The following is a 14,437-nucleotide window of genomic DNA, read 5'->3' on the forward strand; positions in this document are numbered from 1 at the left end:
CTCTTTGAGAAGTTCTACAAAAGTTATAATTTTATAGATTATCTGGCTTTCGTTATTGTTAGAGTGTGAATGGTGTTCTTTCTAGCTGGACACATTAAACATATTTTTCTTAGCACATCTTTTTTGGGGGTAGATTAGAATTTCCATGTATCATTTTTGCATTAACACTGGCATTTGAATATCTTTCTCTCATACGTATGTTTTATTTTATATTCTTATATATCTTCATTGGAATTTTATTTGGTGCCACAGTGATCTCTTAGGTCATTCTTTAATTTATACTTAAAATCTTTTAAAGTTTAGCATTAAAAGATTATCACTTTAACACATCAATTTTAAGTTTATGTTATCCTGAATTTTACTCCATTGGAGGACATGTTTTGTTAATATATAATCAAAGAAATGTTACAGAAAATTGAAAGTGTATAATTTTTTGATTGCCAGACTTACTCATTTGTGCTTGTCACTTTAGTGTGCTTAGCTAATTTTAAGGCCATATGAAAATTTTTTGCTGAATATGTTGTATCAAAGGCATTGATTTTTATTACCAAGAAGTTATTAATATTGGTAAAATTTTGAAAATATCTCATCTGAGTTGCTGGTGTCTCTTGTTTTTTTTGTAAGTGGTATAATAAATGGTATATGATAGTTTATTTCTTAGATATCCACAGTTTATTGGATTAATTTAAATGCTTCTATTAATGTATTAAATCTCGTATTAATTAAATACATGATAACATATCATCATCTGGAAACAGTATTGCATATTTTAACCTGATTTTATCTCCTTACTACTTTCATGGCCTTTAACATTGGCTTACTAAATATTCTTTTTACTTTTGTAGGTTATTTTAGTGTCTGCCAATAAATTGACTCGTTATATAGAACCGTGCCAGTTAACAGAAGATTTTGGTGGGAGTCTCACCTATGATCACATGGACTGGTTAAATAAGAGGCTGGTTGGTATATTACCATGAGATGAAATGTTATTACATACAAATAAGACATACTTTGGTAACTTTATCATTTTAATCAACTACAGTACAGATTGTTCTTTGTTATAAAAATAAAATATATTGCATATCACATGATAGCATAATGCTTGAAGGCAGATAACTCTGGAGTCACATTTGGGTTTGCTTTTGGTGTTGTCATTTATAGCAGTATTATTACTAGTCAAAATCGTTAATGTTTTAGTAGAATAACAGAGTAGCATATTCTCCTAAGAGGTAATCTAGTTGATGTACCATCTTTAGAGATATTTAAACATCGTTTTGAGTTGAAAAGCAGTTTGACAGGTTAAAGTTGGTATCTGAAAATGTATCTTTGGCCAGGCTGAAATTGCCCTACTCTGCATGATAATGGCATTGTTGGGGGCTGCTGGGGGCTAAAAGAACAACTTTTCATTAGGTCAGTTTAGATTACAGTTAATCGTTGGGGACCTCCACAGTTGAAATTCTGTCTATAACTTTGGACTTGCCAAAAACATAACTACTAACAGCCCACTATTGGCTGGAACTCTACTGATAACATTAGCAGATGATGAGCATATATTTTGTATGTTATACATATTATATACCAAGTTCTTATAATACAGCAAGCCAGACAAAAGAAAATGGTAAGAAAATCATAAGAGAAAATACATTTATAGTATTGTACTATGTTTATCGAAAAAAATTTGTGTATCAATTTGGACCCATGCAGTTCAAAACCATGTTGTTCAAGGGTCAGCTGCTAAGTTTATTGAGGAATAACAAACTTTTGGGTATTTCAGAATGGATAACCAATTTCCATCTTATTTGGACAGTGATACCAGACAAATGAGTATCCCCTTTATTAAGAACAGACTTCACCAAATCCCTTTTTTAGAAATATTTTAAGAAACCATGTTAAGGGGCATCTGGGTGGCTCAGTCAGTTGAGCGTTTGGCTCTTAATGTCAGCTCAGGTTGTGGTCTCACAGTCAGGAGATCGAGCCCATGTTCGGCTCTGCACTGAGGGTGGAGCTTGCTTGGGATTCTCTCTGTCTCCCTGTCTCTCCCTCTGCCCCTCTCTCCCTCATGCTTGTGTGTGCCCAGGCGCATGCTCTCTCTCAAAATAAATAAACTTAAATGTTAAAATTATAACTAATTTATTCTTTCCTACATGCTTAGATATAAAACTTTTTAACTAATATATGCAACTAGTATGGATTGGTGATAGAAAAACATAAAGAAACGTTCTCTAACTGGAATTAGAAGATGAGTACTGGTCTAAATCATGTTCATGTAGTTAAAACTGTCACTGGTGCAGATGTTTCTCCATGAAACACAGGAATAAAAATAAACTTGTCTGAGGAATAAAAATAATTTCTTACTCTATTTAAATTTTAAAAATTTCTTCTCCATTGAAGCTGTTCATTGTTCTAGGAGGGATTTTGTCTTCTCTCCTTAAGTTGTTGTGTTTTGGTGGTTGAATTGTACTAACTGACATCAAGAGAAGGAAAGGGAATTCTGCCTGGCTAATTCTGTTGATCTTAACTGAAAATCCTTATGTAAACACTAACTTTAAGATTATTCTTAATATGTTAACAAAATCTCATATTGTAGGTTTTTGAGAAGTTTACAAAGGAATCTACATCATTACTAGATGAACTTGCTTTGATTAACAATGGAGGTGATAAAGGAAGTCAGCAAGAGAAAGAGAGGTAGGTGGCTAGTGTCATGCAATTATACCTTTGCAAAGCTGTGATTAACCTGATGAAGGATAGATACATCAGTTATTAATGCAAGCTAGAAGAATTAAGGTAAGCAATTCTCCAATCAATTTGACATACAAAGGTTGAATTAAATTTATTAATTCATGAGAATTTGCTTTACATGTAAAATTTCTTGATTTGAATCAAAGTTTCTCTACAAAAGACTTCTTTTTTAATGTTTATTTCTGAGAAAGAGCATTCTTGTGCATGTTGGGGAGGGGCAGAGAGAGAGGGGAACAGAGGATCAGAAGCAGGCTCTGTGTTGAGAACAGAGAGCTCGACGTGGGGCTCAAACTCATGAGATCATTACCTGAGCCAAAGTTGAACGCTTAACTAACTGAGCCATCCAGGCATCCCTCTACAAAAGACTTTTTGATGAATAGTAATGTATTTACTTTATTCTGACACTGTGAAAAATTCATTTGCAAGAACATGTTTTCAAAATGAAACCATTTTCATTTTAGAGTTCTACTTTGTGAAGTCTAGAAAAGGTTGCAGCTTGAAATAAAATTATTATAGCCTTATTTAAATACATTAGTTCTTAAATGCCTACCTTCTAGAACTCTTATGTCCTTGTAAAATATGATATTCATGAGTTTAAGTTGGGGAGTTTAGTGTTTTATGACACTTGGGTGAAGTAATTGTTCAGTTGTATTCTGTAAATGTAACTGACTAGATTTATCATTTTAACGGATTTCCATTGAACTTTACAATCTTAACAGTTTTCATTTTTTGTTGGTAGGCCAGATCCCTCTCCCCAGTTAAAAACTCTTAACCCTTTCTGTTCTATCAACAAAGTGGTAACTAGAACAGTAATTTTTTTTTTTTAATGTTTTTATTTTATTTTGAGAGAGAGAGAGAGAGAGAGTGTGAGCAGGGAAGGGGCAGAGAGAGAGGGAGACACAGAATCCAAAGCAGGCTTCAGGCTCCAAGCTGTCGGCACAGAGCCCGACGCGGGGCTCGAACTCACAGACTGTGAGATCATGACCTGAGCCGAAGCCAGATGCCCAACCGACTGAGCCACCCAGGTGCCCCAGAACAGTAATTTTTCATTAGGAAATTTGAAAGAGTCAGTACTCTTCCTTGTCTACATCTTTTGAATCTTATCTTAAAAATATAATGGAACCTTGATAAAATGCGTCTTCTTATTCCATGAATACAATGTAGTCACATATCAGTTAATCGAGGTAATAAGGTAAGAGGAATGTGAGAAGGTTGGAGTTTAACACCAAATCTTGATTTAAGCAGAGTAAAAATATAGAAACAAATTGTTTGAATGGAAATCTAGTTAAGTCACAGCAAGCATTTAGGAACATTACTGCCCTGTAGATACCATATAAAAATATAAAATATAAAATTTTTACATGTGTAACTATCCGTGTGTGTATAGATAACACACATACTGTATGTTATGGTTTAGGAATTGAAAATGTCATAGAAGTTGCTTGACAAAAATTAGCCAAATCTCTTGTGTTTTGAATAGTCCACCAGAGTAATTTGAAGTTTCTTAAAGTCATATTCATAAGGAAAGACATTCTAAGAAGGTCCCTGTTGAAAGTGGGTTCATGGTCACAGCTTAATGCTGTTTACCATGTTTCCCTCTCTAAGAATGACTGGTTCTGAGAAAGCATTCTCGTAAAGAAACCTGCTTATTTGTTTCTTAGAACTTCCTGTACTTACATGCCAATGGGAACCCTTTTTCTCCACCCAATAATATCTTATTCAGTGTTTTGGGAAATGCTGTTTTGCATGACTACATGAAGTATCAAATAAAATCTTGTATTTGTCATTTCCTCCCCAAGGAGCTCAAGTGTTATTGCCTAGTCTCTTTTAAACGCCAGATAACCAAGTCCATCCTCTTACAAATTTTCATCACTTTTTTAATGTCATTCCTCAGGAAGCATCCTGGCTACACAAGAGGTGAGGGCCTAGATTAATTGGCAAAAGTGAAAGATTTAGAGCAGGACCTGTCATTTCCAGCAGCAAGGTTCTACCTAGGTTTTGATTTGTATGTACCCTATCTTTCTATCATTTTCTACTTCCCTTATATTGTTTAGGAAAATACAGGGCATAGTCCAACTGCAAATGAAACCCAATTAGTACAGGGAAGAGAGTACAACTGCTTGAGGATGCACACACACATGAATATTAGAGATTATGTGCAGCACTCAGAGGTTGCTGTAGATAAGTAAATGTTTGGAGGATGGCTCCATACATTTTTAATGTTAACATTTCTGGGTTATTATATAGTCACACATCTCATTTTGGAACAGATATGCGGTGGGAATATACTAAAATGGATTCCTTTGATATATTTGAAATAATACTATAATGATACACTATTTTTTCCAAGTAGTGTATTTTGTGATTTATCGCAGACTTTTGGGGGGCTACTAGTATTTAATTTTCTAATTGGTTTCTTTTTAATTTTGTTTATTTTGAGAGGCAGAGAGAAAGAGGGAGGGACAGAGAGAGAGAGGGAGGGAAAGAGAATCCCAAGCAGGTCCTGTACTGTGAGCACAGAGCCTGACACAGGGCTCAAACCCACAAACGGTGAGATCATGACCTGAGCTGAAATCAGGAGTTGGATGCTCAACCAAGCTACCCAGGCACTCCATCTCTAATTGGCTTTTTTTTTTTAAATTTTCTTTTTAGCATTTTAATTTATTTTTGAGAGAGACAGAGACAGAGTGGAAGCAGATGAGGACCAGAGAGAGGGAGACACAGAATCTGAAGCAGGCTCCAGGCTCTAAGCTGTCAGCACAGCCCAATGCAGGGCTCGAACCCACGAACCATTAGATCATAACCTGAGCCAAAGTCAGACTGAGCCACCAGGTGCCCCTCTAACTGGTTTTTTAATGCTTAAGGATATTAGCCTGGTAGAATAGTGTGCTTCACATTTCCATACTCTACTCTCTTGTTTTGATAATGTATATATAAAAAGTTTTCTTAGGTTGCATGGATAGAAATATTGTTTTAAAAAATTATTCTTTTGGTGTTTGTCAGGTCTGTGGATTTAAACTTTCTTCCATCAGTTGATCCTGAAACAGTTCTTCAGACAGGTAAGATGAAAAAATGTGTGTATCAGTGATAATCATAATCTAATAAGCCAATTGTATATTGATTGGTTCATGAAATAAACATTGATTAAGCATGTATTATGTAATAGAAACTTGGGAATTTCAAACTGCTCTTTGGTTTAACCTAACTGTGTTAATATACTTCACAATATTTTTAAAAAGTATTAATAATGATAAATAGTTAAATTATTTCTCCCTTGAAATATTTGTATTTACTTCTTTATCTGTAAAATAGAGATAAAAGTTTCTATTTCATTGGATTGCTGTGACATTATTGTATAGTCATTATGTTCTAAGATTGTGTTTTTAGGTATTGTCATGTTTTATTCTCCTAATGATCTCTTGGGATAATTTGTTACTATTTTCTCTGTTTTGTACTTGAGGAGGCCAAGGCTTAGGGATATGAAAAACTTGCTCATGAAGAGTAACTGTTAAACTCCATCTATCACCATATCACTAAAAACAGGTTACTATTGTCCGAATTTTAAGATGGGGAAACTGAGGCAAAAAAGGCTTAGTAACTTATGCAAGTTGCACAGCTAGTAATGCTGGAGTTGGGACTTGAACCAAGGCAGTTTGGTTTCAAAGTATGGTCTTTGAAATCATTATGTGGTACTGCTCCTCTAATGGAAATGTTTCCATAAGGAAAACATTAAGGGTATCAATTGTAAAAGCAGAAAAATAAATTACTTCGATCTTAGTGGCTTTGTGTGTGTGTGCACACATGTGTATGTGTATAAACTATATATATATATATATATATATATATATATATATATATATATATATATATAAATGTGTGTGTGTGTAGAGTCTTGGCAAAAGTCTTTGAAGCAGTTGTTCTTCTAATTATAAAACATAATGAAGAGTAAAGAAATAAATTCAAAATATCTCCATTGTATTGATTCAGTTGTGCCAAGTGTTTTCAGTATGGTATAGATCTTACTTCCTTAGAGAACAAAGAAATAATTGTAATCTCTGAATTGCTACATGTTTAGCAGATACAGTAGACTGTCCGTAAAAATATGGCTTACTCTAGGTTTAAAATGTAATTCAGTGTTTCTATTTAACATTTTCAAAGCTACTGAAGCCCTTGAATTAAGAACTTTTTAAATTTGTATTTTAAAATTAACTTTATATGCCACTAAGTTCTTTTTTAATATGCTATTGACTCTTAAATGTTTTTAAGTTTATTTATCTTTTTCTTTAAGTTTATTTACTTTGAGAGAGTCACGTGCGTGTGTGCAAACCAGGGAGGGGCAGAGAGAGAAGGAGAGAAAGAGAATCCCAAGCAGGCTCCACACTCAATGCAGTGACTGACCTGGGGCTTGAAGTCCTGAACCATGAGGTCATGACCTGAGAAATCAAGAGTAGGATGCTTAACTGACTGAGCCACCTAGGCACCCCTGCTATTAAGTCTTAAAGTAGGGATGGGAAGAGAGTATAAAAATAGAGAAGTTTAGAATAATTTTGGTTATCTTTTAGAAACTGGAAATACCTACAAATCATAATAAAAATTGTTTCCATATATTTAAAGACATTTAAGTTTAGGATGTTTCCCTGAATAAAGATTAAGAGAATTTAAAAGTATCTGCATATTTTTTTGGTCCTTGTCTAATAATTGAAATAGTATTATCCTGGAAAAACAGTTTGTGATTTATTCACTTTTAAAATTGCTAATATATTTACAGTTTTAGATATTGCACATTCTGCAATTTTAATTTCTCATGCATGAATGCATTTTCTTTACATGAGTTTGCTGTAATTGAATAACAATGAATACAATTCTGACACTGGTGTGGCCCATCATGATTTGCAGTTAATAATTATAGAGATTCCTATAGACAGATTATTTAAATTTTATTTCATACCAGTAATAAAGCTTTCTCCCCATAATCATACACGTTATTACACTGTTAGCTTTCGTCTTAGGTGCTATGATTAAGGGTATGGGTTAATACTGAAATCCTACAACATCCTGCTTAGTATTGATTAGTATCATCAGATAGAACATACTAGTTACTACCATCATACAGAAATCTCAGAGCGTAATTGTGTTCTACAGGGAAAGAGGATTGGTTGGCATAATTTCCTGAGTAATGAATCCACAAATAACAAAGAATGTAATGACAGCTTTAGAAAACAATATCTTTACTAAATAGTGTAGCATATATAGTATATACATTCATGATATATAGCATATGTATAGTTTATATGTATGTTAATATTCATATATGCAGTTTTCCAACTCATTTCTATATAAATTTAAAAGTTGCACTTCAGTACTTATAACCTGGTAGATAGTTAGGCAGACATATAGGCAGATAGGTTCTAAAAATAAAGGATTAGAATGGAGAAGAGTGATAAATAAGAATTGTATTTCTCTATGGATGTTAATTATAACTGTGTATCTTTCATTCATAAAGGGCATGAATTGTTGTCCGAATTACAGCAGCGTCGATTTAATGGCTCAGATGGAGGGGTCTCATGGTCTCCTATGGATGATGAACTGCTGGCCCAGCCACAGGTTATGAAGTTATTAGATTCACTGAGAGAGCAGTATACTCGCTACCAGGAAGTTTGTAGGCAACGTAGTAAGCGTACACAGTTAGAGGAGATTCAGCAGAAGGTAATGCAGGTAGGTGTCTGATTTGAATATGTTTAACTTTTGAAAATTGTAAATGCTAGAGTTTTTAAGAAATAATTTTTCCTGTGTGACTGATTTTATACTAAGCCTTATTTATACTATGTAGAGAACCTAAGTCATATCAAACCACACTAAAATCATTTTCTCTATATCTTTACAAATAGCGTTTGCATTAAAACTATATTATTTCTACAGTGATGACATTGAGCATACATCTTACATTATTATTATGAACTTTAAAAATAACTAGTTGTTGGAAACATTGTGGTCTCTGTATTCTTGCAATAAATAACATTTTATTGTTGATTATTGATTTATTCTTAATTTCTAATAACTTGTTTTTTTGTTAATTTAGGCATTATGGAGAGTTCTTCTTTCCTAGCAAAATGATGACATGTAATATAAGGAATTTTAGTATGAAATTTCATTATTTTTTAATGCTGATAGAAACCTTTAAATGTATTTAATACTTATGAATCTTTAGTTCCTTTTAAAATTTTTGTTAAAACAATAGGCTAAAAATACTAAAACTCAATACTAAGACATTTCTGTTACTTAGACCACATCCTGGTTTTTATCTGTTGAATTATTAAGAAATAGATCTTAAATCTCTTACTTAAAAAAATCCCACATTGAAATGTCCCAATGTTTTTATCTAGATTAATTCGTTCATAAGGTAAATATTTTTTAAGTGCTTATTATGTAGAAGACATTTGGTGGGTTTTCTATAGAATTATGTAACGGTATATGTGGTTTTTGCTATCATCACGTTAAGGGGACAAAGTCTTAAGTGTTCAAGGGTATGACTGAAATGTGTGGGCCTTTATATAGGAAGGATTGTTCCTCTGGCTGTAGGTAATCTAGGAAGATTTAGCATACTTGAGCTTTTTCTCCAAGAATATGTAAAGACTTCACCAGGCACCTCCTTTAGGTTTTAAAGGAGAATTGGCACCTTGTGCAGCGGAAAGACTAACATGAATAAACACTAGCAGTATGAAATCCCAAACTCTGTTGAGGAAAAAGGAAGCAGTAAGTCACCATGGGAAGTTTTTGGCCTTTGAATCATAAAGCATGGTCAACAAGTAAGATCTAAATCTCAGTTCCTCCACTTATTTACTGTGTGATCATGATCACATTATTCACGCACCTGAGCCTCAGTTTGACTTCCTTCCTTTTTTTTTAATGTGTTTTATTATTTTTGAGAGTATCCAAAGTGAGCTCCTCCCTGACAGCAGAGAGCCCGACATGGGGCTTGAACTCACCAACCGGTAGATCATGACCTGAGCTGAAGTTGGACACTTAACTGACTGAGCCACCCAGTCACCCCTGACTTCCTTCTTTTTTTAACCTCCCTTTCTTTCCCTTTCTTCCCTTCATTAACTAAAACAGGGGTAACAAGACCTCTTTATAAAGGTTTGTTGAAAGAACCCAGCGCTTGATTAATGGTAGCATTATATTTATCTCCATTGCACTAGAGTCCAGTCTATATATCTGGTTCAGTTGTTGGCAAACTTTTCCTATAAAGGGCCAAATAGTAAATGTTTAGGCTTTGTGGACTGTACAGTTCTTGGAGCTGCTGTGGCTATTTAACTCTATTGTAATGTGTAGACATAATGTAAACAAATGTGTGGCTATGCTAAAATAAAACTTTGTTTGCAAAAATAGTGGGTAGTCAGAATTCGCCTGCAGGCAGTAGTTTGTTGACCCCTGACTAGGAACATCAGGGTGTTAGAGCGAAAACGACTTGAAAAGAAGGGGAAGTTGGATCATGGAGGATGGTGAATTTCAGGCAAAAGAATTTAGTCTTTCTCATGATAGCCGCATATAAAGGGAAGATTTCCAAGCATACATTAATTGTGGACAACTTTTTCTATGTAATATATTTGTAAATTATAGACAGTATTAAACCCAGGTACACTTCAGCCAAGTAGCCTGAGAGTATCTTTGAAAACCATAAAGATAGAATAGCATAGTGGTATATAACTGACCTAAGTGATCTGGGTCCACCTTTTTCTACTACTTCCAAGTTGTTTACTCTTGGGAAGGAAGTGTAACTTCTCAGTGCACTAGCTTCCTACTCAGTAGACTGAGGATAACAACAACAATAATAATACCTGCTTAATAGGGGCGCCTGGGTGACTCAGTCGGTTAAGGGGCCAACTTCCGTTCAGGTCATGATCTCGTGGTTCATGAGTTAAAGTCCTGCATCGGGCTCTGTGCTGACAGCTCGGAGCCTGGAGTCTGCTTCGGATTCTGCGTCTCCCTCTCTCTCTGCCCTTCTCTTGCTTGTGCTCTCGCTCGCGCTCTCTCTCTCTCTCAAAAATAAATAAACATTAAAAAAAAACACAAAGATTAAAGAAAATAATGTTTATAAAGTGTTTAGTGTCTAGCATATAATGAGTTTTCTATTAATAGTATCTATTGTTCCCTTATTAAAAAATGAATGTCTACAGTGGTGTGACTTTTTGCTAGGTAGAATACAGTGGTGAGTAAAAATGCAATTGTACCAAGCCCCAAGGAGAGTGGTGGGAGTAAGAGTAAGATAATCAGAGATGAATCATTTTTCTGGCTTGCAAGACTTGATGGGTAGTCTTGTCCAGTTAGGGAACGCTGGGTTTAAGTGTGGGTGGAAAAGGGTGTGAGAAACATGGGTTTGGTTTTAGACACGTTGAATTTGAGGTGACTTTGAGACACCAAAAATTAGAAGGGTAGTCCCAAACAGGTCCAGAAATCAGAGAGGTCTGGGCTGATCACTTAGTTGTTTGTCATCATGTATAAATGGCAGTTAAAAGCATTAGTGTGGGTGAGAATTGCCCGAGGAAAGTGCTGAGACTAGGTGAGAAGAGGTCTTTTTCATTGAGCTTTGAGAAACTCCAGCATTTAATGACAAGATAGAGGAGCATATTCCTGAAAAGAAGGCAGTGAAGGATTGGCCAGAAATGGAGGAGAAAAGTGTGTAAGAGTTCTGTGTCATGGAAGCCAAGGGAAGAGAGCATTTCAGGATAGACTCAGGAACCCTGTGGAATGCTCTAAAAGATGGAATAAAAGGACAGCTTAACATGTCCATTAGAATGCACAAGATTGAGGCCACGGGTGATCCCTAAGCATGGAGGGCTGGAAGCACACTGGAGTGGATTTGGAATGACAGTGAAGTGTGGTGAAGGAGGCAGTGAGTGTAGACAACTCACTGAGAATTTTGTCTCTGAGGGAATGATGAGAAATAGCAATGCCTAGAAGTGATAGAAAAAGGGTGGTATTAATTTGGTAAAGGCTGCTGTAATGAAGTACCACAGCCCAGGTGGCCTAAACCACAGAAACTTATTTTTCCACAGTTCTAAAGGCTAAAAGTTTAATAAGATGAAGGTGTTAGCAAAGTTGATTCCTCCTGAAGGCAGTGAGGGAAGAATCTGTCCCAGATTCTTGGCTTGTCAGTGCCAAGAATCTTTCTGTATTTTACATTGCCTTCCCTCTGTACCTGTCTGTGTCCAAATTTCTCCTCCTTTTAAGGATGCTAGTCAGATTAGGGCCGTAACAACTTCATTTTGTTTATATATTTTCAATCTCAGTTTAATTGCCTCTTTAAAGACCCTGTCTTCAGATAAGTATGATTATATTCTGAAGTACTGAGGGTAGGAATTTCAACTTTATGAAGAACACAACTCAGCTCACAACAGGGGTCAGGTATAATTTTGTTTATCTTTTTAAAGTAATGTGGAAAGCTGTAAGAGGTTTAAAGACCAGGAAGAAGTATCTGTTTGGAAGGAGGGGTTGAATATACAGGAAAGAAAGGATAATTAATACTATCAAGTTCCTGACAAAGTAGAAATGAATAGACTTCCAAAGCACAGTTGAAAGGATTAGCTTTAGAATAGAACAGGGAGAACTCCATTGTAACAGGAGGAATGGTGGGTAGGATGGATCCAGAGGTGCCTCCGTACAAGTCAGACGTCATGAAGATGAATGGGTTCCTGTGTGATGTGTTCTTTTTTTCTGTAAAGTAAGACAGAGAAAGGCAATTTGCTTAGAGGTACAGGTTTGCAGGTGGAGTAGGTAGTGGTGGTTGAAGAGGATGAGGTTAAAATAAAAGTGGAGAGAATTCAAAATTTTCTTTGTGAGAATTGGAAGAGTAAAATTACCACACAACTGTACTTGTATTTTTAGTTGGTGTTAATCTTGGATTTATGGCAGAAACTTTCTGGCTTATTGTGTGACCTTATCAATTCTTAGCTAGATGTTGAGGTGCAGGCACAGAGAACACAGGTGATGGGATCATCCAGCATTTATACTTTACTACATGGGATCAGTGGGTATGATAAAAAAACAGAGTGGCACATGCATTTTTAAAATGATGGACTAGCTCAATTGGATAAGAAACTAGAGAAGGGAGGTGATGATATTTATGATGGTGATGATGGTAATGAGATTATGGTTAAAAACAAATAACCTTTATTACAATTCATTTTCTTTATGTGAGTTACACATTAATTGGATAGAACATTAATCTTCATGTAATGGTTTCTGCTCTCTATTTTTCACAGGTCACATCTTAGGCAAAAATTTATTTCTTTAGCCAGAGTGATTACGTAAATGTAGCTATATAGTCATGTGTATTGATCATGTCAGCATACACAGAGCATAAACTGTACTGTCTATAGTCTTGCAAATTTGGGGAAAATGAAAAAAAAAATTTTGTTTGTATAAAGATAATCATAAAGTTGAGTGTCACTGTTTATGTTAAATTAGTGAAAATTGAATTTTTCCAAATTTCTTTTTTACTGTCTTATTACTGACAGCATTATGAAAGAGAAATCAATAGCTCTAATAGATAAACTCTATGACAGGTAATAACCAATGTAATTATCATTTATTCCCCACAGTTTAAATTGGTAGCATTAAGAGTTCATGTGGTATGCAGAGGTTCTTCTCCATGCTGCTGCTGCTACTACATTTAAAAATTAGATTTTCATGTGCTCTGGGAAGGAGCTGATGCCACTTCACTGAAATATGCTGTCGTTATTCTCATTATTTACTCTGGTAGTAATTACTGCCAGCATTGCAAATGTTCTTTCTAAGATCATCCATGTGCTTTTCTTCCTTTGTAGAAAAAGGAATCATGGATGGAAAATAGGATACACTCCTAGTTGCATAAGTGTACAGTGGGAGGCTATGCTCCAGTTCTCCCAGTTCTTCAGGTCAGATGCTTGACATTTGCTTGACATGTCCTTCTGACCGGTTTGACCCCACAGTCTTCCACATATTCTCTCATGCAGCCTTTAGAAAACAGCCTGGCTAGGAAAGAATGTTATATAGTCACATGCATTTTTGGCCTCTGCAAATATTTGTCATGGTAGATTTTAAGAGCACATCTCCCTGACTTTAAGCTGTATTACAAAGCTATAATCATCAAGACAGTATGGTATTGGCATAAGAACAGACACTCAGATCAATGGAACAGAATAGACAACCCAGAAATGGACCCACAAACGTATGGCCAACTATTCTTTGACAAAACAGGAAAGAATATCCAATGGAATAAAGACAATCTCTTCAGCAAGTGGTGCTGGGAAAACTGGATAGCAACATGCAGAAGAATGATCCTGGACCACTTTCTTACACCATACACAAAAACAAACTCCAAATGGGCAAAAGACCTAAATGTAAGACAGGAAGCCTTCAAAATCCTTGAGGAGAAAGCAGGCAAAAACCTCTTTGATCTTGGCCACAGCAACTTCTTACTCAACACGTCTCCAGAGGCAAGGGAAACAAAAGCAAAAATGAACTACTGGGACCTCATCAAAATAAAAAGCTTCTGCACAGCGAAGGAAACAATCAGCAAAACTAAAAGGCAACCAACAGAATGGGAGAAGATATTTGCAAATGACATATCAGATAAAGGGTTAGTATCCAAAATCTATAAAGAACTGGTCAAACTCAACACCTAAAAAACAAATCATCCAGTGAAGAAATGGGCAAA

At 35.3% G+C, this 14,437-nt stretch overlaps 1 protein-coding gene across 7 annotated transcripts in view; it reads left to right on the forward strand.

Moving 5' to 3' along the window:
• The window catches only part of SESTD1 (SEC14 and spectrin domain containing 1), a 151,012-nt gene that overhangs the window by 92,526 nt on the left and 44,049 nt on the right, over positions 1-14,437 (forward strand). For all 7 annotated transcript variants that reach the window (XR_002083311.2, XR_002083315.2, XM_019460933.2 and 4 more), the window contains 4 exons: positions 846-959; positions 2,588-2,685; positions 5,743-5,798; positions 8,243-8,454. Coding sequence is in view for 5 of the 7 variants with exons in the window: in XM_019460933.2 (XP_019316478.2) it covers positions 846-959; positions 2,588-2,685; positions 5,743-5,798; positions 8,243-8,454 (480 nt within the window). In the remaining 2 variants the exon portion in view is untranslated. The remainder of the gene's footprint in view (positions 1-845; positions 960-2,587; positions 2,686-5,742; positions 5,799-8,242; positions 8,455-14,437) is intronic.

This window comes from Panthera pardus, unplaced genomic scaffold (genome assembly GCF_024362965.1).
Source record: "Panthera pardus isolate Hobbes unplaced genomic scaffold, ASM2436296v1 HiC_scaffold_10, whole genome shotgun sequence".
Lineage (NCBI taxonomy): Eukaryota > Metazoa > Chordata > Mammalia > Carnivora > Felidae > Panthera > Panthera pardus.